A 27,945-nucleotide genomic window follows, 5' to 3' on the forward strand; every position below is an offset into this window, starting at 1 on the left:
AAGGGGAAATTCAGCCCACAGACGTCTTCTTTGGCCCCTTTCTCTTCTTCTTGTCACTCCAGTCATAACTTGGCACGCAGGTCACGCAGCTTAGATATATTCCAGTCATTGGATCTTTGTTCTTTTAAAATTCAAGAAAATTCATTTGTAAACATCCCAAGTGTGATTTACTGCCCTCCTGCCAACACCAACTATAGCAATAATCAGTCTGCTTCTCACCACCATCTAGCTGTGTGGGCTGATGGCCTTGCTGCTGCATATGTGAGGCTGGGGACCCATTAGGATTCAGGAGAGAAGTCATGACGAAGCTGTGGGCCTGTGATCAAGGCTGATGGAGCTGAAAGGGGGGTGGAGTTGGGGAGGGAGGTAGAGAGAGAACTTTGCCATTTTTACTCAACTTCATTTTAAATATTGCTACTTAAGTTCACAATGTGACGCCTGGGAGCTCTATGTTATAAAGGTAGACAAAGTGAGTGGTTCTCTGAACTGACTGACCTGGATTTGAATAGCTGTTACACCAAGGAATGTGAGATCCTGGGTAGGTGCCTCAGTTTTTTAACTTCGCAATGCCTCAATTTCCTTATCAGTAAAAAGAGGTTAATCTCTCTTAAGATTTTTGTGAAGGCTAATTAAAATAATGCACATTAAACCACTAAAATTACTCATAAATAGTAAGCAAGGAATTTTATCATGAGACCAGGCTCTGCATCACCAGCTGTCATTTCTGGGACCCTTCCCTTCCACAGATTTTACTTTTCTCATCTGTAAAATGAGGCTAAGCCTAGATGTTCCTGAAGTTTCTTAAAGTTCTGTCTGAGCAACTGTAGTAGAGTAGCTTGAAAGGGTACAACTCTGCCCCCTAGTGGTTTGAAGCTCTTATTTCTAGATACCATCAACAATCCCTCAGACTGGTGTCAAGACTTCCCTACCATTTTCATTTTCTTTCCTATCATTTGGGTTCCCTTGTAGCTCAGGCAGTAAAGAATCTGCCTGCAATGCAGGAGACCTGGGTTCTATTCCTGGCTTTGGAAGATTCCCTAGAGAAGGAAATGGCAACCCACTCCAAGATTCTTGCCTGGAGAATCCCATGGACAGAGGAGCCATAGGGTCTGACAAGACTCAGCAACCGAACAACAATGTCTCATCAGCAGCCCTGGTCACTGGACTGACAACAGCAGCTCCCGTAAATTTTCCAGGTCAGGATATGATGCTTGGTACATGGTTTTCCCTTAGTGCTCCTTTTAATGATTTTATTAGTATGGTCACAAGTTTGATGTCTACAGTACATTGATAATGTAGCTAGATACAAACATCTTAAATAAGTAAACTACATAAGTGTGTCAAGTTTTAAAATGTCTACTCCGAGTGATCATGCATTTCCCATGCATTTGCATCTGCACCCCCAAATTGCACAATACAATCTGTGCTTATCTTCACTGGGTCTTGAAGTGTGCCTCCTCTAAGTCAGGGCAGGAGTGTTGTGCCTTTTTGCAGACCCAGACTTTGAAGAGCATCAATTTTGAACTCAGGCATTCCATGGAGCACGGTGGCTACACTGGGTTTTGCTTTGGTTCAGCTGAAAACCCAGTTACGACTATTGCTTATGTGAGCCACCCGATCCCTCAAGGGCTTGGGCTTATTGATGTCCCTGCGTGAGGCCCACACACAGTTTCTGTAACTGTGTTTCCTCCCTTGGGGGGGGAAGTCTAGAATTCAGGTGTGCAGTCTTCCAACATGCTGTCAGTGATATAGCTGGAACCAAGATGAGATTCGTAGTAACTTTTTTCATCAAAAGTATTAACAGTCCAAGCAACAACCTGAATGCCTTTAGCTGACCACTTCTTCACATAGTCCCTGGAGAAAGAGGAAAAATCAACCATTAGAATAATGCCAACCGTCTCAGAAATCTCTAATGGTCTCTAAGTATGATACTCACTGAGGTCTAACAGCACCCAGGAGGAGCCTCTTAACCGGCCTCTGCACTGCAGCCAGACTGTTCCAAGCCCAGCATGAGCGCCTCCCAAACACTGCCGCAGCTTTAAACACTTCAGCCACCTCCTAAAAACAATCCCTTGCTGCCATGTGCCCCTACTGGAGGCTGTAAGCAGTGGCCTAGCCCCACCTGTTTCTTTGGCCTCATCTTACGCCACATTCCCTCTTTCTTTTCTGTGCTGTATTCTTTTCTGTGTGTGAACTGATTTTTCATGCAATTCCTTGCAAGCAACAGGCTCTTTCCTGCCACAACACTTTGGCACATGTTTTCCCCCCTTGACTTGGATCTCGACCCCTACCCGCCTCAATTCCCTTCAGATCTTAGCTTAGTTGTTTAGCTCTTACTTCCGTGGGGATGTTTTCCCTGACTCCTTTACTAGGAGAAATTGAACAGTATACATGCACTCATCTCTCCTATATGGCATTTATCTTAGCTGTAATTTAATATTTATTGGGTCGCTTTTTGATTAGCATCTCTCTTTTCCTCTTGACTATAAACTCCGTGAGGGCAGACCATGGCTTCCTTTTTTTCACCACGGCCATCATCAGCTTCTTAATACAGGACCTTGTAATACCATAGGCATACACCAAATATCTACTGAACTGAATGCATGCATGCCTGAAATAATATAAAACTTAAGAACTATAACCACCTGAAATACACAGCCATAAAATTGCCAAAACAGATTCAGAGAATGCTAACAGTTTAGGGAATGGAAAGTTTCTCAGAAGCAATGAAGTGGAGCCTGTAGGAAAGCTAGGAGATGAGGCAGGCATCCACAAAACGTCTTCCCTGGATCCTGTGTTGGTTTTTAAAGGGAGCCAATCACAAGGAAATACAATTTCTCTGTTTCTGTTGTCATAGTTTGACACTATTTCTTTAAAATGCACTAAAAAACAAGAATAATTGATCAGTATCTTTTGGAGACAGTGAAATAGGCCTGAACTCTTTCCACCTAAGCAGCTAATGGCATTCCAAATTAATAAAGGCATGGTTTGCTCTGTGGATGGGAACCAATGCAGGTGTCCACTGTTAATCCTCCAAGAAGAACATTCAGGAAATGTGTCAGGAGAAGATAAAATCGTCCAACTTACGGGGATATAAAATCCTTTTGTGCGAGGAAAGCTGAAACTCCACACAGGTACCACAAGATATTATGCATACTCCAATCGAGCAAAATGTCCAAGACCACAAACATGGACTGTTTCCAGAAAGATTCAAAGCGTGGTTTCCCATCTCCTGTGTGGCTAAGGCTCCAAGGTCTATGAATTAAAGCTGTTACTACATTCTGATCTGTTTGTCTCATCTGAAAAGAAATTTGGGGAAAGAAAGCCATAATCATATCTTAACTCTAATACCTCTCATTTGCTCTTTAGCCAATGTACTCATTCTGAACGAGGAGGTCATGGGTGGTATGCTGCCCCCATGTCTACTAAATACTCTGTCATACATCCTTTGAGAAAATAATGTGTTAGATGTAAAGACGTAAATATACAATATAGACAGGAACACTTCCTCCACAATCCTAAAAGAACTGCAATCCTATCTTTAAAATGAGAACATTACAATTTCAGGGTCAAATTTTAACAATGTCACAAAGAGTAACTTTTAATTGGATATGGATTTAAATTATGGCTAGAGATAATCAGAATGCAATTAGGATGAAACCATGACCATTTCAAGATGGACTGGTTAGTTTTTGATCCTTTTTAGAGAAAATGGCTAAAAAAAAGGTGTGGGGTTGGGGAAACCGGCTGAGAGAACAGAAAAGAGAGCAGTGGGGGCAGGGATGAAGACAATGCAATGGAGAGACTAAGCAATGGGATGCAGTAGAATTCTTTAGTCTGTGCTCTATGCTGCTCTGGAAAACGTATCACACATTTTAAAGGTCTGTGGTTAAGGAAGTTTGGGAAACGCTTATTCAAATGTCTGAAAGCCCCATTACACTATTCATCTCAATGACACTTTATATCTCAGTAGGCTCCACCCTTACTGTAAAATTTTAAATATATGCTATGTTGCCCATTGTTGAGGAACCAACTCTTTGTTTTGGAAACTGGTGAACAAAGGGCAAAATTAAGCATTTATTTGCTACTGAGTAGTTAAATCATAGATGAGAGTGCCTTTCTACAGAAGAATTCTACCTAGCTAATGTGCTTAGTTGCTCAGCTGTGTCTGACTCTTTACGACCCTGTGGACTGTATGTAGCCTGCCAGGCTCCTCTGTCCACGGGGATTCTCCAGGCAAGAATACAGAAGTGGGTTGCCATTCCCTCCTCCAGGGGATCTTCACAATCCAGGGATTGAACCCAGGTCTTCCACATTGCAGGCGCCACCAGGGAAGCCCATGAATACTGGAGTGGGTAGTCTATCCATTCTCCAGGGTATCTTCCCGACACAGGAATCGAAAGGGGGTCTCCTGCATTGCAGGCAGATTCTTTACCAGCTGAGCTAACAGGGAAGCCCCTAATCTAGCTATACATGAAGAATATATGACAGACTTAAAATATTGATATTTTACAACTGCTAGTAAATTGCCAGAACTGGCCACTGGCATCAACAGCAGCTGCTGACAACACAAGTCAGTAAGACATTATGTACCCCCTGATGGAAAAAGACCCTCACTTAAGAAATCACCTTGCCAAGAATAATTAAACCTAATCTGATTTATAGCCATCACTACCAACTTATAGGAAATATACAGAGGAGACAATGTGCTCAATTGTACCATGGCATAATTAGCAAAATTCAGACTTTGGTAAATAAACTCTACAAAACAGTCTGATTTCTTCAATAAATATATCATGGGGGCAGGGTGGGGGATGACAAAATTTACAGGTTTTAAGATTTAAATTCTAACAAAGTTCTTATTTGGGTCCTGATTCAAATTAATAAGTTGTAAAAAAAACAAAACAAAAAAACTATGATATTTGTGAGGCAAATGAAAATTTATACATTGGATATCTGATGATCTTAAGGACTTCCTGTTAATGGTTTTAGATGGGATAATGATAATCGTGATTATGTTTTTTAAAGATATTTAATGCAATTTTTATGGATGAAATGTCTGGAATCTGCTTCCAAATAACACTGGGGATAAATGGGACTATGGATGAAACAAGGATTATTGTTAAAGGAGGGCTCACTTTACCATCTACATATTTCAAATTAAGGTGTATTTTAAATTGTCTGTTATAAGTAATTGACTTATTTTTTAAAAAGGTCTATTCTGCTGTTACTTAGTAAGATGCAGAGATATATAATTCTGTTCTGAGAATGCTTATCAAAGTAATCTGAATGAGTTATAAAGTGAAAATGAAGTCACTCAGTTGTGTCTGACTCTTTGCGACCCCATGGACTGTAGCCCACCAGGTTCCTCCGTCCATGGGATTCTCCAGGCAAGAATACTGGAGTGGGCTGCCATTTCCTTCTCCAGGGGATCTTCCCGACCCAGGGATGGAACCCAGGTCTCCCGCATGGCAGGCAGACGCTTTAACCTCTGAGCCACCAGGGAAGCCCTTATAAACATAAAAGGAGGAGCTAAAAAGGAATCAAGGTACTTTAAAACGGGGTCCAAGTACCCTCCCCTTCCCAAATTTTTGTTAATTTAAAAGAGAGGTCTCTTTAATTGATTCAATTCAGTTTAATAGGCATCTATCTTATGCTTATTTAGTCCATTGTTATTATCTCCACCAACTAACAAATTATTACATACAACAAAAACCCAGAATTTTACCTTATAGATAACTTCTGGCAAGAAAGAGCAGACGATACTATTATTGTATAGTTTAGGAAATTCCATATATACTTTTTTTAGAGCATCAGTAGCCTGTAAAACAAAGAGATTCATGTATTTAAAATCTATTAAAATGTAGTCCCAGCCAGTAGCTACTGTATTATTAAGTACAACTTTATTAACTACATCAGAAGTTTACTAATATATGGGGATGTTCAAAGGAGTATTGGTAGGTTGCATTATCCACTAGGATGCATTTTAAACTCGTACCAGCAGATAAGTAAGCAGCTGGGCTACTGCTGCTTTACTATTTTGTTGAGAGGCTCACCTCCTTCTGTCATACTTTGGAAAACTATGGCAGACCACAGGCCAGTGGAGGCTGAAAGCAAAATTTTAAGTCTTTTCCTTATATCCCAGTTTGCTGCTGCTGCTGCTAAGTTACTTCAGTCGTGTCCGACTCTATGCGACCCCACAGACGGCAGCCCACCAGGCTCCCCTGTCCCTGGGATTCTCCAGGCAAGAACACTGGAGTGGGTTGCCATTTCCTTCTCCAATGCATGTAAGTGAAAAGTGAAAGTGAAGTAGCTCAGTCGTGTCTGACTCTTAGTGACCCCATGGACTGCAGCCCTCAGGCTCCTCCGTCCATGGGATTTTCCAGGCAAGAGTACTGGAGTGGGGTGCCATAGCCTTCTCCAATATCCCAGTTTAGCCACTAGGAAAGGTCCTTTTATTCCTACAACTCTATAACTCTCTGCCTTTCCTAGCTGAAGCAGAAGTCAACCAGTCTGGGAACTAGAAAGGATAGATTTTCTCAGTCCAGAGAGAGAGGAAACGTCTGAGAGGAAATGTCACCCATCACCAGCATAGAGGGAGAAGCAATGGGACAGGGAGAAACTGGGGAGAGCTGGAAGTCTCCCAACTCTTCCCAGGATGAGCAGAAGTTTCTTTTTGTAGCAGTCCAGCTAGTAAATGACAAGAAATGACACAAGTAAAATACTGGCATTATGTAACCTTTGTTGAATTAAGAGATCTGGCCATCGAACAACAGTAGCAGGTAACAACAGAGGTGTCCAGATGTGGGTGGACTGTAATGTTGTTACATCATAATTCTTGAAATACTCCTAAGTTTTGGAAAATCACATTTAACCTATAACCAAATATAAGCAATGAAATGCAATAAAAAAATAATAAAGATATTATTCATGTCATGCTTCCCCTCACTAATATCACAAAGGGCTAGAGAGTTGAAGTCATTTTCAACCAACACGCACTGTGTGTGATGTTTCATCTAGATTCTTTATCTAATTCTTTATCTAATTCTCATAATGACCTTCCATGGTCATTTCTTATGTTGTTCCCTCTTTGCCCACCAGGAAACTGAACTGGATCAAGGTTAACATTACACTGTAGGAAGCGACAGTTTAGTTATGATCTCCAACGCCTGTGATCTCGCTCCTGCACCGCATCTCCAATTGGCTACTGACACCTGTTGCTTTATATTCCCGTCTTGGTGAATCAGATCACTATGTTCTATCCAAAGCTGCCCAAACCATCTATGAACACCCAGAAAGCTCAAATGGCAATACCTGGATTAAAAGACATACTTTCTTTTCCTCCCTCATCTTAGTCTAAGAAAATAAGCAAGAAGGTCAGTATACTGTGGGTGAAACGTAGGGCCTATCAGGGTTTCCAAACGTGGGCCACATCATCAATAAAACCTAAGGTGCTCATTAAAAATAATACATGTTCCTTGAGCCCACAACCTGAGCCATTTTTAGGATTTAATCTCTGAGTGGGGTGGCCTAGGAATTTGTATTTTCAATATGTATTCCTGGAGACTCTGATGCAGACTGACTAAAAAACCTAGATATAGAGAACCATCAGTTTACCAAAATAATAAATTAGCCAGAGCACCCTTCTCCTCTTTCTTCAAAAAAGGGAGTTTATTGTACTTAAGTTAGAAGTTCATATTTCAGGTTTTAACAATTATTTTCAATTTTAAATAAAAATTGTTTTAAACATTTTTTATTTTTAATAAAAGCTGCTATCATTAGAACTCTCCAGGATTTTACAGGCAAGGATAATGGAGTAGGTTGCCATTTCCTTCTCCAGGGGATCTTCCTGACCCAGTGATCAAACCTGTGTTTCCTGCTTTGGCAGGTGGATTCTTTACCACTGAGCCACCTGGGAAGCCCCTAGCTGGTCATAACTGATCATAATCATCACTGGGGGAAAATACCCCAGTTGTATAAATGCAGAAAAATGTATTTGTCCTTGAAAAGTTAAGAGAACAAACATAATATGAACCATATTTTCCTATTGATTTCCACTGCAATAATGTGTTTTTATGTATAAAAGTATATGTTCTAAAAGTTATGCAAATTTCATTTGAAATGTAATACCATATTTAAAAAAATTATAGTAAATAAGTATAACTATTCAAGTCATAGAATAAAAACTATATGTAAGGGGGACTTCCCTGGTGGTCCAGAGGTTAAGACCGCCTGTCAATGCAGGCGACATAGTCCACCATCTTCCCTGGCCCAGGAAGATCCCACAGGCTACTGAGCAACTAAGCCTGTGCACCTAGAACCTGTGCTCTGCAGCAAGAGAAGCCACTGCAATGAGAAGTCCGAGTACCGCAATGAAGAGTAGCCCCTACTCGCTGCAACTAGAGAAAGCCTGTACGCAGTAACAAAGACCGAGTACAGCCAATTAAAAAAAAAAAAAAAAAAACAAACAACTATACATAAGGGACAGAAATCATACAAAAGTGGCAAATCTTTGTAGAAGATAAATATCCTCTTAGCTATCAGAAGCTTTAAATACAGGAGCTTTCTTTAAATTCAGTCCACAGCTCTCTATCTAAGACTCTTATCAGCCAGATTCAACTGGTCTTGTGTTCAACTTCTGAAATTCTTTTTATGAGGTTACTGCTAAGTTGCTTCAGTCGTGTCCGACTCTGTGTGACCCCATAGATGGCAGCCCACCAGGCTCCCCCATCCCTGGGATTCTCCAGGCAAGAACACTGGAGTGGGTTGCCATTTCCTTCTCCAATGCATGCAAGTGAAAAGTGAAAGTGAAGTCGCTCAGTCGTGTCCAACCCTTAGCGACCCCATGGACTGCAGCCTACCAGGCTCCTCCATCCATGGGATTTTCCAGGCAAGAGTACTGGAGTGAGGTGCCATTGCCTTCTTGCCTCTTTACTGTTTATTTAATATCTTTGGTGAATGTTTTATCCAAGTAAGAGAAACCCGACTCTTCCAATTCATGCTAGTTGTTGAGTATGAGGAATTAAACAGTTCCATCAAAGTTTAAAAAGTTAAAAGATTCCATACTTTACTGCTTCTTTGAAGATGTGGATTTTTGCTTTGTAAACTTGCATTACGCAAATAGAATTTTAAAAATAATTTAAGAAGAAAATATAAATAAGAAAATATACAATTAATTTTTAAACAGACTAGCAAATAAAGAGGTATTTTTAAAAGAGAAGCCTATGGAATAAACTGTACCTTATATGCATGGCCCTTGACATCAAAGAAGATTGTGAGGTTATGGTTTAGGCACTCTGCAACGGCTTCTCTTAGGGTAGGGATCTTTTCATTAGGGAAATCATTCCTACAAGAGAGGGTAAAGGAATAGTACAATGTAGGAAAAAAGAAAAGATAAAAATTAAATGAAACAGACATCTGACAAATGTCTCCCAACCAAAGGAAGAGTGTTTTCACCAACTTCCTTTCTCTAACCACCCCAAAGTCCAAGGACAATTTACTATATCTTAAACCAAATTAAAGATATGCTAGGCCAAAGATCAGCAACAATAAAAATCATTCCCTTTTCAGGCATTCACTGGATTTGTAATTAGTAACTTTAAAGGTCAGAGTATATGCCATCTTTGGAGAACTCCGACTTAATTTTAAGATTGTGACTTCCCCAATAGAGTCTTATGCAGGAGAAATTCCTAGCAATACATATACATCTGTTTACTGTATTGTTGTACATTTAAGTGCAACTTTAAAAAATAATTTTCTAATACATAATTTTTAAAAGAAAAAGAAATTAAGTGCCTTACACACAAGAAACCAGCTTTTCTCACATAATGAAATTTCAGTCTACATGATTTAACGTATGCTAATTCAACCACATTATTCCAGCATTAAGATCTTGGTTTTAAAAAAGATAAAGATAACTTATGTAAGCATTTTTGCTTTAAGTGTTGACTTTGAACTTTACATCTTATTAGCTGCTGCTGCTGCTGCTAAGTTGCTTCAGTCATGTCCGACTCTGTGCCACCCCATAGACGGCAGCCCACCAGGCTCCCCCGTCCCTGGGATTCTCCAGGCAAGAACACTGGAGTGGGTTGCCATTTCCTTCTCCAATGCATGAAAGTGAAAAGTGAACGTGAAGTTGCTCAGTCGTGTCCGACTCTTAGCGACCCCATGGACTGCAGCCCACCAGGCTCCTCTGTCCACGGGATTCTCCAGGCAAGAGTACTGGAGTGGGGTGCCATTGCCTTCTCCACATCTTAATAGCTACATCACTGTAATACAGAAACCAGCCTTTCCCTCCCCTTTGGCAGAGCAATCAAGTAACTGTACTAGTAGACAGCAATTTCAGCAGCCCTGACTCAGAACTTTCAAATGTTATCAGTCTCCTTTCTAAAGTATGACTTCTTTTGGCTGACTTTTTCTTTCAGTTCCGAGGAAAACAAAGTCCAAGCCATCTTGTGGGGAGGACTATAACTTAATCACTGGGTCAAATAAATTGACCAGAGAACTGATATAACATGAATTACAGTAAGAACACACTTTTCAGTTTTACAAAGACAAGAGGAGAGGGATTTAAATAGTCACATTACAAAGTATATTATCCAGTATACCAATTCCAAGGTTTTTATATAGCTGTTAATGGTGGGATGGGCATGGGTTCTGTGGTCATATACATTTGAGAAACACTAAATTAAAGGTAAGAATTGATTGACAGGGATACACTGACAGATGTATCCCTAAGGGAAACATCTGAAGTATACAGTGTTTGATCTTATTTGATCATAGAACCCTTTTCTTCTGGAACATCTTACAGAACTAGCTCTGATATACATACATACACACACACATATATAAATTTATGACAGTACAAAGTAATTGCCATGTTAGAGTATTGTCTTGAGAACAATTCTGAATCAAATCTGGCCTCAGTGGGAAAAGATGAATAACATCTTATTTCTGTTGTTCCTGGCACGTGCTTGTTACTTGGGAAACCTGTATATAGTAGAAAACAAAACATAACAAAACAACGCTTCCTGGAGCAGAATCAGAAGGTGCCAGTGTCTTTATGTGATCTCCAACACAAGCTGAAAGATATGTTTAGTCGACAGTACACCACTTACCTTAATCTGTGATTTGCTGCAGGATTAAGCTTCCTAATTTGTTCAAATGTCAAATCACACAATCGACCGGTGCCGTCAGTCGTCCTATCTACTGTGCTATCGTGCATTAAGACAGGAATCCCGTCAGCAGTAAACTCAAGGTCCAGTTCCACGCCTGCTGCTCCATTCTTAGCTGCCTTAACAAAAACACCGATGATTTTACTGTCAAGTGGCCACAGGTGTCATTTTGCAATCTAAGCACTCAAGATGACCGTCAGGGCTGGCTGAGCAGACTTTCTTTTACTGATTCTATTCCCTTCCTATACCAAATAGCAACCCAACCTGTTTTTTTCATGGATGTTAACCTTACTTCAATACAAGTAAGGTTAGGTGGTGCTAGTGGTAAAGAACCCGGCTGTCAAGGCAGGAGACTTAAAGACCAGTCTGGGTCAGGAAGATCCCCTGTAGGAGGGTATGGCAACCCACTCCGGTATTCTCGCCTGAAGGCTCTCAAGGACAGAGGAGCCTGGCGGGTTACAGTCCATGGGTCACACAGAGTCGGACACGACTAAATGACTTAGTACGGCACAGCACACGTTAAAAATGTCAATGTAAGTAATTCCATAAAAACTCTGACTTCCCCACTTTTCTCATACTCAGACTGGCAAATGGGGAGAGTTTTGGAATTTGTTTTCTCTGCTTGCTTTAACTATATGGGCCATTAATGGCTTACAATTACAAATATTTAGTCAAATTTCACTGTTTACCCACACTCTCTGGTATAGACTCTCTGATGATTCCTCTGTGTTTATTGATTAGTTGGCTACTGCTTTTTTGTTGGTCCATCCTCTAGAGCAGAAACACCTAGCCTGCTTCTAGGAGACACTACATTTGTTAATGTGAGCAGCACTGGCTGTTGGCCAACAAGTTGGTGAGCCCAATAAGGCACAGAAGGATTTATCTAAAAATAGAACATGAACATAAAGTTTGAGGAGCCACGCTCCTCTGAGACGCACTGTCCAACATTTGCTTCCTTGGCTTCTTTGAGACAATGAAGATATGAAATGTTCAGTATGATGAAGACCTTAAAGTTAAAATAAATTTTTATAACTATGCAAAAACATGAAATAACTTTTTTTAATTAGGCAAAAAAGACTTAATGGATATTAACATTTTGCCATATTTGCTTCAACCTCTTCTGCACTAAAACAATATGTATTACTTTTAATCACTATTCTTTTTTTTTAATTTTATTTTATTTTTAAACTTTACATAACTGTATTAGTTTTGCCAAATATCAAAATGAATCCGCCACAGGTATACATGTGTTCCCCATCCCGAACCCCCCTCCCTCCTCCCTCCCCATTCCACCCCTATGGGTCGTCCCAGTGCACCAGCCCCAAGCATCCAGTATCGTGCACTATTCTAACTACTTTAAATGTATTAACTCATTTGATCATCACAACCCTTTAGGAGGTACTATTAACAGGTTATTTAACTTATACACAGAGTACATCATGTGCAGTGCTGGATTGGATGAAGCACAAACAGGAATCAAGACTGCCGGGAGAAGTATCAGTAACCTCAGATATGCAGATGACACCCTTATGGCATTAACTGAAGAGGAACTAAAGAACCTCTTGATGAAAGTGAAAGAGGAGAGTGAAAAAGCTGGCTTAAAACTCAACATTCAAGAAACTAAGATCATGGCATCCGGTCCCATCACTTCATGGCAAAGACCGGGAAACAATGGAAACAGTAATAGACTTTACTTTCTTGGGCTTCAAAATCACTGTAGATGGTGACTGCAGCCATGAAATTAAAAGATGCTTGCTCCTTGGAAGAAAAGCTATGACAAACCTAGACAGCATATTAAAAAGCAGAGACATTACTATGCTGACAAAGGTCCATATAGTCAAAGCTATGGTTTTTCCAGTAGTCATGTATGGATATCAGAGTTGGACCATAAAGAAAGCTAAGCGTTGAAAAAGTGATGCTTTTGAACTGTGGTGTTGGAGAAGACTCTTGAGAGTCCCTTGGACTGCAAGGAGATCCAACCAGTCAATCCTAAAGGAAATCAACCCTGAATATTCACTGGAAGGATTGATGCTGAAGCTGAAACTCCAATACTTTAGTCACCTGATGCAAAGAACTGACTAACTGGAAAAGACCCTGATGCTGGGAAAGACTGAAGGCAGGAGGAGAAGGGGATGACAGAGGATGAGATGGTTGGAGAGCATCACTTGGTGGACATGAGTTTGCGCAAGCTCTGGGAATTGCTAATGGACAAGGAAGCCTGGCGTGCTGCAATCCGTGGGGTCGCAAAGAGTCAGACACGACTGAGCGACTGAGCTGATTAATAGGCTCATTTTCAGATGAGGAAAACTGACAGATATTAAGAAACTTGCTCTGGGTTACACAAACAAGGATGTGGTAGAGGCTGCACTTTCTTTCTTTTAAAAAAATATTTATTTTCTTATTTGACTCCACCAGGTCTTAGGTGTGGCACATGCAATCTTCATCTTCACTGTGGCAATGTTAACTCTTAGCTGTGAGGCATGTGGGATCTAGTTTCCTGACCAAGGATTGAACCTGAGCCCCTTGAATTGGGAGCATGGAATCTTAACCACTGGACTACCAGCAAAGTCCTGAGGCTACACTCTTAACCACATGACCTTACTATCACACTGCAGATACAACTAGGCACCCCACTCCAGTACTCTCGCCTGGAAAATCCCATGGACAGAGGAGCCTGGTAGCTACAGTCCATGGCGTCGCAGAGTCCGACACGACTCAGCAACTTCACTTTCACAGCTAAATTTCTACCCTCTTTTTCTCCAAAGGTAACTGCCAAGTGGATGCGCATTATTTCCATATCAATCCCTTATAGGTCTTTATATATTTACTACACACTTAAGTATAAATAAAAATATACGGCGCTGTAGTAGTGCATAGTAGACATTCAATAAATATTAGCTATGGTTATGATGTTCTTTTTAATGACTATAGTTGTAATACAGTCAAATTTATTATGTCCTTTATAGGTGGAGACTTGTCTATTTTACTTAAATCCTTTCTTAACCTCACTTATAAAGATAAATAACTGTTATTTTTCTTTAGGCTTCAAAGGTTGATTTTCACATATATTACTAAGATTTCCCACTCTAAAAATTCCAATCCCAACACTAACTGGCTATGTCATCTAATTACTTACATTACTCTGGCCTGTTTCATCATTTTCATGATGATGCTTTTCTAAGGATCTTAAGAGTTGTTCTGAGAATTTAGAAATAATGCATGTAAATAATCAAGCTTGGTGCCTGGCTCAGAGACAGCACTCAATATAAGCTATTATGACTAGAAAAACACTTATGCCTCAGCGAAAAAGTCATTATTTAAGATGTAATGGTTCAGTTCAGTCGCTCAGTCATGTCTGACTCTTTGCGACCCCAAGAATCACAGCATGCCAGGCCTCCCTGTCCATCACCAACTCCCGGAGTTCACTGAGACTCACGTCCATCGAGTCAGTGATGCCATCCAGACATCTCATCCTCTGTCATCCCCTTTTCCTCCGGCCCCCAATCCCTCCCAGCATCAGAGTCTTTTCCAATGAGTCAGCTCTTCGCATCAGGTGGCCAAAATACTAGAGTTTCGCTTTAGCATCATTCCTTCCAAAGAACACCCAGGGCTGATCTCCTTTAGAATGGACTGGTTGGATCTCCTTGCAGTCCAAGGGACTCTCAAGAGTCCTCTCCAACACCACAGTTAAAAAGCATCAATTCTTCTGCGCTCAGCTTTCTTCACAGTCCAACTCTCACATTCACACATGACCACTGGAAAAACCATAGCCTTGACTAGACGGACCTTTGTTAGCAAAGTAATGTCTCTGCTTTTCAATATGCTATCTAGGTTGGTCATAACTTTCCTTCCAAGGAGTAAGCATCTTTTAATTTCATGGCTGCAATCACCATCTGCAGTGATTCTGGAGCCCCCCAAAATAAAGTCTGACACTGTTTCCACTGTTTCCCCACCAACTGTACACTAATTAAAGGTACATCTTTTTATAAAAGCGTACCTTTTCTAAGTTAAAGATATTATTATGCACTGGTAAATCAACACTGGTTATATATTTTACAACATAAAACAAGAACACATTTCCAGTATTCACAGTGCATCTCTCTCACTGTAACACAAATGTTAACCTCATTCTTTGAGGCTAGTAATTAGGTTCAATTATACTTTTATTCATTACGGGCATTTTTATTTGGCTACCACACAAAAAATAACAATGGTGAGAGAATAGTACAGTGTAGTATAGTAACTGATAAATAACCATATAATACAAATTCTTGTATTTTAGCAACAACAATTAATAATAGAATAGTATAGCACAGTATAGTAACAGAAATCAGATCAATGATTGCCTTAGGGCAGAGGCAGGAGTAGAGGTTGACTCCAAAGAGAACACATATGAACATTCTAGGATGATGGAAATGAACTGAAGTGGTGCCTACTCAGGTATATGTTTATCAAAACTCATAAAAGTGTATACCGAAATATACCTTTAATTGTATGTAAATTATACTTTGACAAAACTGACTTTAAAGTATCTGCTTTAATAAAGTCATTGTATCTATTTATTGACCATGCTGTGCAGCTTGTGGGATCTTAGTTCCCCAACCTCCTGTGTTGGAAGCCTGAAGTCTTAACCACTGGACTGCCAAGGAAGTTCCAGTCATCAATATTCATATGGCTTTTGAGATACTATTCACATACCATAAAATTAATCCATTTAAAGTATACAATTCAATTTTTTTAAAGCATATTTGCAATTGTGCAACCATCACCACAATGAATTTCCGAACTTCCTCATCACCCCTGCTAAAAAAAAAAACCATACCCATTAGCAGTCAGTCCCTACTTCCCTCTCCAACCCTCCCAGTCCCTGGCAACTACTAATTTACTTCTCTCTCTGTGGCTTTGCCTACTCTAGACATTTTCTAAATACAGAATTATAAAATATGCAATATTCTGTGACTAGGTTCTTATACTTAGCATACTGTTTTCAGGTTCATTAATGTTATAAGTGTATGAGGACTTAATTCCTTTTCCCTGTGAAACAATATTCCATTGTGTGGATACGGCACATTTTATTCACCCTTTCATCATCTGATGGGCATTTCTGCTGTTTCCATTTTTTTGCTATTATGAATAATGCTGTGAACATTTTTTGTGTGTGTGAACATTCTTGTATGATGCACATTTTTACACGGTGCATGTTTTCAATTCTTTTGAATATATACCTAGGAGTGGGACCGCTGGTTCATATGGTAATTCTATACTTAACTTTCTGAGGAACTGCCAGACTAGTTTCCCATCATCAGTGTATGAAGGTTCCAACTTCTCCATAATCTTGTCAATACTTCTTGTCTTTTTGCTTATACCTGTCCTAGTGGGTATGACAGGAAAAGGTACACCCAACTAAATGCAGAGTTCCAGAGAACAGCAAGGAGAGACAAGAAGGCATTCTTCTATGAACGATGCAAAGAAATACAGGAAAACAACAGAAGGGGAAACACCAGAGATTTCTTCAAGAAAACTGGAAAAATCCAAGGAGTATTTCACCCAAAGATGGGCACAATAAAGGACAGAAACAGTCAAGACCTAACAGAAGTAGATGAGATCAAGAAGAAATGGAAAGAATACACAGAAGAACTGTACAAAAAAGATCGTAATGACCCAGATAACCACGATGGTGTGGTCACTCACCCAGAGCCAGACATCCTGGAGCATGAAGTCAAGTGGGCCTGAGGAAGCACTGCTGCCAATAAAGCTAGTGGAGGTGATGGGATTCCAGCAGAGCTATTTAAAATCCTAAAAGATGGGAGTGGCAGCTGCGAGGCACTGGAGCGACTTGAAGATGTCACAGCACCCCCAGTACCGGAGCTCCAAGTTCTGCCACATCTTTGGCAAACCATCCAACAAGAACTACTACGACTCTGTGCCCATCACCCACAGCGTCCCAGACAATCATTTCTGTGCTGTGAACCCCAATTTCATTGCAGTCGTGACTGAGTGTACTGGTGGGGGTGCCTTCCTCGTCATCCCCTTGCACCGGACAGGAAAGTTGGACCCCAACTACCTGAAGGTCTGCGGGCACAGAGGGCATGTCTTAGATGTCAGATGGAACCCTTTCAATGATTTTGAGATCGCCTCCTGTTCTGAAGATGCCACGACTAAAATCTGGGGCATCTCCAAACAGCTGCTGACCAAGAACCTCACAGTCTTCAGGAAGGAGCTGGTGGGCCACGCCTGCAGAGAGGGCCTGGTGAAGTGGCACCCCATGGCTGCCAACATCCTCTTCAGCTCTGGCTACGACTACAAGGTGATGGTCTGGAACCTGGATTCAAAGAAGTCTGTAACCATGAGCCCCATGAAGACAATTAACTGTCACCAAGACGTGATCCTCTCCATGTCCTTCAACACTAATGGCAGCCTGCTGGCCACTGCCTATAAAGACCGCAAGATTCGGGTTCAGGACCCCCGAGCAGGGGCCATCCTCCAGGAAGGCAACTATAAAGGGCACCAGGCCAACAAAGTGCTGTTTCTGGGGAACCTGAAGAAGCTGCTGTCCACAGGCACATCCCGAGGGAATAACCGGCAGATGGCCCGATGGGACCAGGACGACCTCTCTGTGCCTGTCACAGAGGGGGACCTCAACGGCTCCTCGGCCGCGCTGTTTCCCTTCTATGACGCGGACACCAACATGCTCTACGTGGTGGGTAAGGGAGAGAGGAACATCCGCTACTATGAGATCAGTGCCAACAAACCTCACCTGAACTACCCGATGGAATACCACTCTATAACCCACAGAAGGGGGTTGGGGTTGTGCCAAAGAGAGGTCTCGACGTGTCCTCCTGTGAGACCTTCCATTTCTACAAGCTGATCACAACCAAAAGCCTCATCAAGCCTGGATCCATGACTGTATGCCGGCAGTCAGAATCCTACCAAGAGGACATCTACCCGCCTACGGCCAGTGCCCAGCCCTCTCTGACGGCCCAGGAGTGGCTCAGCGGGATGAATAGAACCTGTCCTGATGTCCCTTAGGCCTGGTGCCGAGCTGATGAGCCCGCAGCCTCTGCCCTCAGAGAGACACCTCTCTGTCCCCACGGCCCCCACCTCGCCTCTTCAACCAGACAGAAAGGCTGGTTGCAGAAGATGGCCAGAGGCCCTTCTCCTTGCTAGAGGAGAAGGCGCCAAGGTGGGTGGCAGAACACACACTGGAGAAGAAAACCTGGCTCACGGATGGCTTTGACATCTTTGAATGCCCCCCACCAGAGACAGAGAACGGGCTGCTGCAGATATTCTATTGGCTTTAAGACGAGATCCAAAGGCTCTGGAAGCTGATGACACAGGACAAGGTCCAGGCCAAACAGCTGGAACTGGAGATCAGAAACTTGTGGGTGAGCTCACAGAGGCTCTGAGCAGAGTCCTCTGCCCTCCTCACCCTCAGGGACACCAATTGGCTCCATGGGGAGGTCCAGAACCAAACCACAGGTCCTCTGAGAACACCTACTGTTTCTATATTTTTTTTACTAGAAATGAAACTCTTGGTCACTGAAATATTCCAGTGGGACCTGCTGCTGATTTTCCATTTGCCTTCTTGAAACAATGGTGTCTGAACTGACTCTTTTTAGATGATACCTGGTAGCTCAGATGGTAAAGCGTCTGCTTACAGTGCGGAAGACCCAGGTTCAATCCCTGGGTTTGGAAGATCCGCTGGAGAAGGAAATGGCAACCCACTCCAGTACTCTTGCCTGGAAAATCCCATGGACAGAAGAGTGTGTAGGCTACAGTCCACGGGGTCACAAAGAATCGGACACGACTGAGCAACATCACTCACTCACTCACTGCCTTCGGTTTACTTGTTTTGAACGGTCCACGATAACTTCTGAAGGGGAAGACAATACTGTAGAAAGTTAAAGCTGGAAGGACCTAGGAGGTGAAGCCGCCTCTGGTTTTCTAGTTGTGGTTCACAGCAAGGCAGGGTGGGGAAGGTTAAGCCAGGAGGGCTGTTTTGTAATATTGGCTTCTATGGAATACATAATTCTGCTACTACAAATCAGAAGTTTGCAAAGCAAATAAATAAATAAAAAATCCTAAAAGATGATGCTTTTAAAGTGCTGCACTCAATATGTTGGCAAATTTGGAAAACCCAGTAGTGGCCACAGGACAGGAAAAGGTCAGTTTTCAATCCAATTCCAAAGAAAGGCAAAGCCAAAGAATGTTCAAATTACCCTACAATTGCACTCATTTCACATGCTAGCAAGATTATGCTCAAAATCCTTCAAGCTAGGCTTCAGCAGTATGTGGACAGAGAACTTTCAGATATACACTCCGGATTTAGAAAACGCAGAGGAACCAGAGGTCAAGTTGCCGACATCCGCTGGGTCATAGAAAAAGCAAGGGAGTTCCAAAAAAACATCTACTTCTGCTTCACTGACTACACTCAAGCCTTTGACTGTGTGGATCACAATAAACTGGAAAATTCTTGAAGAGACAGGAATACCAGACCTCCTTACCTGCCCCCTGAGAATTCTGTATGCAGGTCAGGAAGCAACAGTTAGAACTGGACATGGAACAACAGACTGGTTCCAAATAGGGAAAGGAGTACATCAAGGCTGTATATTGTCACCCTGCTTATTTAACTTATAGGCAGAGTACATCATGAGAAACGCTGGGCTGGAGGAAGCACAAGCTGGAATCAAGATTGCTGGGAGAAATATCAATAACCTTGGATATGCAGATGACACCACCCTAATGGCAGAAAGCGAAGAGGAACTAAAGAGCCTCTTGATGAAAGTGAAAGGGGAGAGTGAAAAGTCTGGCTTAAAACTCAGTATTAAAAAAACTAAGATCATGGCATCTGGTCCCATCACTTCATGACAAATAGAAGGGGAAAAGGTGGAAGCAGCAACAAATTTCCTCTTCTTGAGCTCTAAAATCACTGCGGATGGTGACTGTAGACAGCAAGTTAGAAGACGATTGCTTCTTGGCAAGAAAGCTATGACAGACCCAGACAGTGTGTTAATAAAAAGCAAAGACATCACTTTGCCAACAAAGGTCCATATAGTCAAGGCTATGGTCTTTCCAGGAGTCGCGTATGGATGCAAGAGCTGGGTCATAAAGAAGGCAGAGCAGCGAAGAATTGATGCTTTCAAACTGTGGTGCTGGAGAAGACACTTGAGAGTCCCTTGGACAGCAAGGAGATCAAACCAGTTGATCTTAAAGGAAATCAACCCTGAATACTCACTGGAAGGAGACATTGAAGCTGAAACTCCAGTATTTTGGTCGTCTGACGCGAACAGCTGACTCACTGAAAAAGCCCCTGATGCTGGCAAAGACTGAAGGCAGAAGGAAGAGAGGGCAACAGGGGATGAGATGGTTGGATGGCATCACCGATTCAATGGCCATCAACTTGGGCAAACTCCAGATGGTGAGGGACAGAGAAGCCTGGTATGCTGCAGTCCACGGGGCCACAAAGAATTGGACATGACTTGGCAACTGAACAACAACAAAGGGTGTATGAAGTAGTATTTCACTGTGGTTTTGATTTGCATTTTTCTGATGGCTGACCGTGTTGATTATCTTTTCTGATGGGCTACTTGTATACCACAATTCTTCCAACAAATGTCAATATTTATCGAGTGCCTACTATGTATCAGGCACTGTTCTAGGTAGTGAGATTGGTAAGCAATGAAAAAAAGGAACACGGATCTTACATTTTAGTGGGGAGAAAGAGATTATCAACATGTTACATGTCCTATGGTAGTGATAAAAGTTTGAAGAAGAAAATGGAGGGTAATGTGAAAGTTAAGGCAGGCAGGAGTCACTAGACAAGACAATCAGGGAAGGCCTATTTAAGAATATGGTATCTGAGAACAAGACAGAAAGCCCAGAGATAAACCCACACACCTATAGGCATCTTATCTTTGACAAAGGAGGCGAGACTATACAATGGGGCAAAGATAGTCTCTTCAATAAGTGGTACTGGGAAAACTAGACAGCTACATGCAAAAGAATGAAACTAGATAAATCAAAATGGATTAAAGACCTAAATGTATGATCAGAAACTATAAAACTCACAGGCAAAACATTCTATGACATATATAACAGCAGGATCTTCTATGATCCACCTTCTATAGTAATGGAAATAAAAACAGAAATAAACAGGTGGGACCTAGTGAAACTTAAAAGCTTTTACACAGCAAAGGAAACTATAAACAAGGTGAAAAGACATCCTCAGAATGAGAAAAAATAATAGCAAATGAAACAACTGACAAAAGATTAATTTCCAAAACAGACAAGCAGCTCATGCAACTCAATACCAGAAAAACAACCAACCCAATCAAAAATGGGCAAAGGACCTAAACAGACATTTCTCCAGAGAAGACGTACTGCTGGCAATTAAACACAAGAAAAGACACTGAACATCACTCATTATTAGAGAAATGCAAATCAAAACTACAATGAGACATCACCTCCCATGGTCAGAATGGCCATCATCAAAAAAATCTACAAACAATAAATGCTGGAGGGGGTGTGGAGATAAGGGAACTCTCTTGCACTACTGGTGGGAAATGTAAACTGATTACAGCCAAAATGGAAGACAGTATGGAGATTCCTTAAAAAACTAGGAATAAAACTACTATATGACCCAATAATCCCACTACTGGGCCTATACCCTGAGAAAACCATAACTGAAAAAAACACATGTACCCCAAAGTTCACTGCAGTACTATTTACTAGGAGTACTAAGACACAGAAGCAACCTAGGTGTCCACTGACAGATGAACGGATAAAGAAGCTATGGTAGATATATACAACGGAATACTACTAAGCCAGAAAAGGAATGATGTGAGTCATTGCTAATGAGGTGAATGAACCTAGAGCCTGTTATACAAAATGAAGCTGTTACAGAAACTGTGGTGGCGGAAAGAGACAAGTGGCACTTGGAGATGAAGAACAGGGTTTATTCAGCACCAGTGCGGGCTCAGCAGTCACCTCTAAACTCCCCCCAACCCTGGGCCCCACCCCAGGCAGAAGTAATGGGCAAGCAAGATTACAGAAGTAGAGGTGGTGAGTGGTGAGCAAAAGCTGTTTAAGCAAGATAACAGGCAGAAGGCAGAAAGTTGTCTTTAGGACTTTCCCTCTCAAGCAGCTCAGCCTCCCCCCACGCCCACCCCAACCTGGGCCCCACCCCAGGCAAGCAATGAGCAAGCGAGATTACAGAAGCAGAGGTGTTGAGGGGTGAGCAAAAGCTGTTTAAGCAAGATAACAGGCAGAAGGCAGAAAGTTGTTATTCTCGATGGGGGTTGGTATTCCAGTTGAGGGTTCCCACCTCAAACCAAGTCAGAAAGAGAAAGCAAATATCATATATTAATATATATATGTGGAAACTAGAAAAATGGTACAGATGAACCTATTTGCAGGGCAGCAATGGAGACGCAGACATAGAGAAGAGACTTATGGACACTCTGGGTAGTTGGGGAAAGGAAGAGGGTGGGATGAATGGAGAGAGTAGCATGGAAATATACACACTACCATATGTAAAATCGACAGCCAATGGGAATTTGCTGCATGACTCTGGAATTCCAACCAGGGCTCTGTGACAACCTAGAGGGGTGGGATGGGATGGGAGGTGGGAGGGATGTTCAAGAGGGAGGGGACATGTGTATACCTATGGTTGATTCATGTTGATGTACGGCAGAAACTCACACAATATTGTAAAGCAATTATCCTTCAATTAAAAATAGATAAATTAAGAAAAAGAAGAATATGACATCTGAGCTGAGACTTTAGTGATAAAAGGGAGTCAACAATACAAAGATCCAGGAGAAAAGTTTTCTAAGTAAAAGAAATAGCGAGTATGATACAAACGCCACAAGGTAGAAAGGAGCCACAAAGTACCGACTGCCTACAGGGATCTGTTCCTCTTCTTCTTCCCTGCTATTACCAATCCCTCCTCGGGTGTGTGTGCGCGTGTGGGAGACAGAAAGACTGACAGAGAGTGACTGACTTCTGGAAAGACTTATGCAAGAGGGAGTGGAGTCTTTTCTTGAGGTCAGATGGTGATCCATAAGAATATGAGGCCTAGGGTTGCAATGGTCACCTGGCAACTATCAATACAATGAGGGCTATCAATATAGTACAAATATGCTACAGGTGGCAGAGCAGACAGAGCTAGAAACCGAGTCCTCCACAATCACAAACTGCACAGCTGAATAAACCATCCTAGAAGTTCTCTCTCCCAGACGTACCTCTTATGGAATAAAGTCCGCTTATTGTTTGAAATATTTGAAGTTAGACTTTCTATTGCATGAAGCTAAAAGCATCATTAATAAACACCCAAGGTAGTTTAACCAGAAAGGTCCAAAATAGAAAGTTGTTTTGATTTTACCTAAGTGCAACAGAAAGACAACTGGAGGGTTTTCAAAACTGGCAGGATTTAATTTGAATTATACTTTTAAAGCTTCACTCTGGTCCCTCTGTGGAGACTGAACTGCAGGTTTAATTTCATGCTTCAGTCACTGGTTGTAATTGTGAATCTTTCTGGAATGCATTCATTTCACCTCTCTCAAGTTTCTCCTTCTCTGGCTATTCTATAACCTACCAGAAATTCTACCACTGTCAAAATGTCTTCCCTGAATTTTTACATATTGGAATGTTTAATATAAATTATGAGCTGCAAACAAGCACAGGGAGGAAGAAGAGGACAAAAAACAATCTCTGAAGGGAATAAACTATATACTTCTTTTGAAGTCAAGAGGGATGTCTTCTGCAGTCTGCAGTAGCTGTCTTCAGCAGCTAAATTCTATCGCGGCTAAACAGTTCACTGACAATGACCTCAAGCTAAGTGACATCTCATTTCCTCTTAAAACCAGGAATCAGCTTGGAACAATGTTATTTAATTATAATTACATAAAGACATGTTCAACCTAAACACATAAAGTATGAATGGAATTTAGCTGTAATTCCCTTGCAACACAACAGGATATGACACCCTATCCATGTATGTGTATTTCGCATACACATATTTCCACATTTAATATGGTTTATATTTAGTTGACATGTTCCTGGCCAAACCATGACATCCACTGGTAAATACTTATGAATACCTTCTGTGCTCAACTAACACTGAGTTATACTTTAAGGCATGGACATGAACTTGGGCAAACTCCGGGAGATGGTGAGGGACAGGGAAGCCTGGTGTGCTGTAGTCCATGGGGTTGTGAAGAGTCAGCTATGACTTGGCGACTGAACAACAACATACTTTAAGGCAATTTACATAAAGACAAGTTGAAATGAAAGCCAGTAACAATTAATGTTTTTTTTCTATAGTAATTATTCCTTTTCATGACAATTTTATCTCCTGTGTAGTTATGTTACTTCATCCAACCTTTCAGTCTGTTTAGGAGAAATACATTCTTCACTATCTTTAGACTTATTTTTAAAATTTATTTCAATTGGAGAATTATTACAATATTGTGATGGTTTTTGCCATACATTAGCATGAACTGGCCACAGGTACACAGGTGTCCCCTCCCTGCTGAACGCCCCTCCCACCTCGCTCCCCACCTCATCCTTACAGGTTGTTAGAGCTCTGGCTTTGGGTTCCCTGCATCATACATCAACCTCCCACTGGCCTTCTATTTCACATATGGCAATGTATATGTTTCAATGCTATTTTCTCAAATCATCCACCTTCTCCTCCCACTGTGCCCAAAAGTCTGTTCTTTATGTTTTTTTTTTTTAATTATTTTTGCTTGTTTGGTTTTTTTTTATTGTTTTAGTTTGTTCTTTATGTTTTTAGACTTATTTTTAAGCAGAATGCTAAAAGAGCTGCTCTGTCTTCCTTCTGTCACAAAGAACTAAAGGGAAAGAAGCATAAAAGACATAACTTGGTTTATAAACAGATGCCCTTCACCAAATTAAAACTGCCTTCTGACCCTCTTCCCTTCTTCAGACTTAAAACTTTTTACCTTTACTCTGTCTTTAGATTCTTGGCCCAAAGAGCTAACATTTGTGGAAGTCTTATCTTGGGCCGAGCACTTTATGTAGACTGCTTTACTGAATCACAACTGATTAGGCGGATATTAACATCATTCCCACTTGACAAATGAGGAAACTAAGGTCAGAGCTAGGATCAGAGTGAGGCAAGGTATGCTATGCTTGCTACATCCTACCCGTGACTCTGACTGGGACACAGAGCACTTAAGCAACTCGCTCACCACACAAAACTGTCTGTCCCCTAGCTGGACAAAGAAAGATCAGTCCAAATTCAACATCCTGGAACATGAATATTCTAATCTACAACAAAGAGCACTGGGGCTTGGAATCAGAAGGTGATACTGCGCAGGGCCCTGTGGAACTCGTGGGCACAAAGACTTATCTGAGTCCCCCCACTTCTTGTAATCCAGGAAACAGCTTTCAGTCTGCCTCCGTGACCTTCCCTGAGTTCCAAAGGGCAGATTCAAGCAGTTGTTAATCAGGGAAGGGAGTGGATGTGAGACCAGGGAGAAAGAGTCAAGAGAAGTCTTGGGGCAAGGTCCTGTTTCCCTATCAACAGATAAACACAGCAATATCTTTGAGCTATTTACAGGTACTGAAACCCCCTTCAGGTGGGAGCATTTATGATTAATGACAGTATGCTGCCCAGATGCATGTAGACCCCAGACCAGTTGGACCTGAAGGTTGAAGATGCTGACTCCCACTTACCTCACCACCAACCCATCAGAAGAATATCCATGAGCTGATCATGCCCTCTTTAAACAATTACTATAAAACTTCTCACTATCTTCCCCAAGTGGGGACACATGGTTTTGAGGGCATTAGCCCACTATGGCTGCCTTTCTTTTTCTACTTCACCCAAAACTCTGTCTCTGAGATTTGACTTGGCACTAGTGTATGGAGAAGCTGAGCTAACAGAATCAAAGGCTGAATTCGAGAAAGAGCTGTGTGTGTTTGAGCCAGTTTTCCTACTGACTCAATGTTAAAATGTTTCAGAGAAATGAGAGGATCAGATATATTTTCACAGATGCAATAGTGCCTAGACAACTGCAAAGCTCTCTTACTAAGCAAGCTATCATTATGATGAAGTCTGGAGACTGCCAAGAGAAAAGGAGAGGCAGAAATCATCAGGCATCCTGCTGCCAGGCTTGTCTGACCATGGGGAGCCTGATAAGGAGATGACCTGGATACTTTGGAGGACAAATAAAGACAGCCCCTGTGAAAGTGATCCACTTAGAATATATAAGCTAACCACTGACCAAGACTCTCCTTAACCAGGCCAGATTTTCTGCTTCGTTCACACACCAGCCTTTGTTTAGCCCCTTGAAGTTAGGCCATATACTATTCTGTTCCCTAAGGATCCCAACATCATTCCCACCTCAGTACCTTTGCACTTGCTGTTTCCATTTCCTGGAGCACTTTTCCCCCAGATTCATGGGTGGCTCTTCATAATTACAGTTTCAGTTCAAAGGTCACTTTCCAACAGGATTTCTGTCTACAGTAGCCTGACTTCTCCATCTAGTCATTCCTTATTGCGCTAGCCTACTTCTTCATTGCACTCACTGCTCTCTTAAAAGTACCTCGTTTATGTACTTACTTGTTTAAGGCCTGTCTCCCCTACTCCAACGCCAAGCTCTGTGAAAGCAGGGACCCCTTCTGTCTTGTTCATGACTATCCTCAGTACCTGGCATATAGCAAATACATAGGTATTTGCAGTGTTCCATAAATACTTGGAAGTCCGGAGATTTTCCGGCATTCAGACGGATTGATGGCCACTTGAAAGTATTCTTTGTGGACGAATGGGGAATGGTAAGACCATCATGAAAAGGCTGGGGAACCTTCGGAAAGGCAGGCAAAAAGTCCAAGCTCCCAGGAGGGGCGCAGGGGAGGAAGGCGTGGGGGACTCACCTGCCGAATGGCCGCCAGCGTGTTCTCGGGAGCGTCGTGGCTGCCTCCGCGGTGGGCGATAGCGGAAACGCGGTCCCTGGGCTTGAGCACCTGCATAGCCCTGCGGGAGGGCACCGGCTCAAAGCTGAAGAGGCGCAACAGGAGGTAGAGGCTGCCAGTGAAGAGGCAGGCATTGAAGGGACTGCGCGTTAGCAGCAGCAGCAGCAGCAGCAGGAAAGAGAAGGGGCCCATGAGGCCCCCCTGTTCCTCCCACAGCCACATGCCGGCGCCCGCACCGGCACAGATGGGAGGCCCGGACCCGCCGGGCTCCCAGGACAGGAGAACGAGAAACTAGGACGAGAGCCCAAAGCGCCGGCTGCAACCAGCACCCTTTGAGTGGACCAGCGCCGCACAATGGCGGCGGCCGCTACTTCCGGAGAAGTAGACCGAGGCCCAGCCAATCAGGGCGGAGGATCTCCAGCGCTCGGGGCGGAGCCGCTGCCAAGGCAACGGAGGCGGGCTCAGGCTCCCGGCTGGCATTCCAAAGTGGCTTGGGGTTAATCTGCAGTCCGGACTTTTATCAGGGCTTTCAAACACTAGAAAGAAGGGGAGGGATATAAGAGCAGTCTTAAGGTCGTAAGATTAGAAAAGACATTAATGACTCCATTTTGCCATCAAGGGACCTGCCCAGGGTTCCTTTGAAGGGGCACGACGCTTAGACTATTTATTAGTTTAAGGTATGCAAACACCGGGGCTTCCTTTGTGACTTAGCTGGTAAAGAATCCGCCTGCAATGCGGGAGACCTGGGTTCCATCCCTGAGTTGGGAAGAGCCCCTGGAGAAGAGAAAGGCTACCCACTCTGGCCTTGGAGAATTCCATGGACTGCACAGTC

The 27,945-nt window shown here is 42.3% G+C and overlaps 1 protein-coding gene and 1 pseudogene across 2 annotated transcripts; one reads left to right on the forward strand and one right to left on the reverse strand.

Moving 5' to 3' along the window:
* Nucleotides 1-1,219: 1,219 nt before the first annotated feature.
* Nucleotides 1,220-27,484, reverse strand: GDE1 (glycerophosphodiester phosphodiesterase 1). Of its 2 annotated transcripts, none has more exons than XM_055561710.1 (6): nt 27,075-27,484; nt 11,118-11,293; nt 9,241-9,346; nt 5,729-5,821; nt 3,088-3,299; nt 1,220-1,854 (listed from the first exon to the last, which is right to left on the reverse strand). In XM_055561710.1, the coding sequence occupies exons 1-6, from the start codon at nt 27,333-27,335 to the stop codon at nt 1,707-1,709; spliced, it is 996 nt and encodes a 331-aa protein (XP_055417685.1). In that variant the 5' UTR covers nt 27,336-27,484; the 3' UTR covers nt 1,220-1,706. The 2 variants fall into 2 exon arrangements, with proteins under 2 accessions (XP_055417685.1, XP_055417686.1); XM_055561711.1 differs by having other exon boundaries at nt 11,118-11,289; nt 27,075-27,216.
* Nucleotides 17,017-18,580, forward strand: LOC129637521 (coronin-2A-like; annotated as a pseudogene).
* Nucleotides 27,485-27,945: the final 461 nt, after the last annotated feature.

Source organism: Bubalus kerabau, chromosome 23, assembly GCF_029407905.1.
Source record: "Bubalus kerabau isolate K-KA32 ecotype Philippines breed swamp buffalo chromosome 23, PCC_UOA_SB_1v2, whole genome shotgun sequence".
Lineage (NCBI taxonomy): Eukaryota > Metazoa > Chordata > Mammalia > Artiodactyla > Bovidae > Bubalus > Bubalus kerabau.

Coding starts and splice junctions, on each gene's coding strand:
- GDE1 (XM_055561710.1), bottom strand. CDS start 27,335: ATGTGGCTGTGGGAGGAACAGGGGGGCCTCATGGGCCCCTTCTCTTTC. Junction 9,347..11,117: donor GCAGCAAATCACAGATTAAG/GTAAGTGGTGTA, acceptor CCTCTCTTGTAG/GAATGATTTCCCTAATGAAA. Junction 3,300..5,728: donor TGCCAGAAGTTATCTATAAG/GTAAAATTCTGG, acceptor ATTTCTTTTCAG/ATGAGACAAACAGATCAGAA.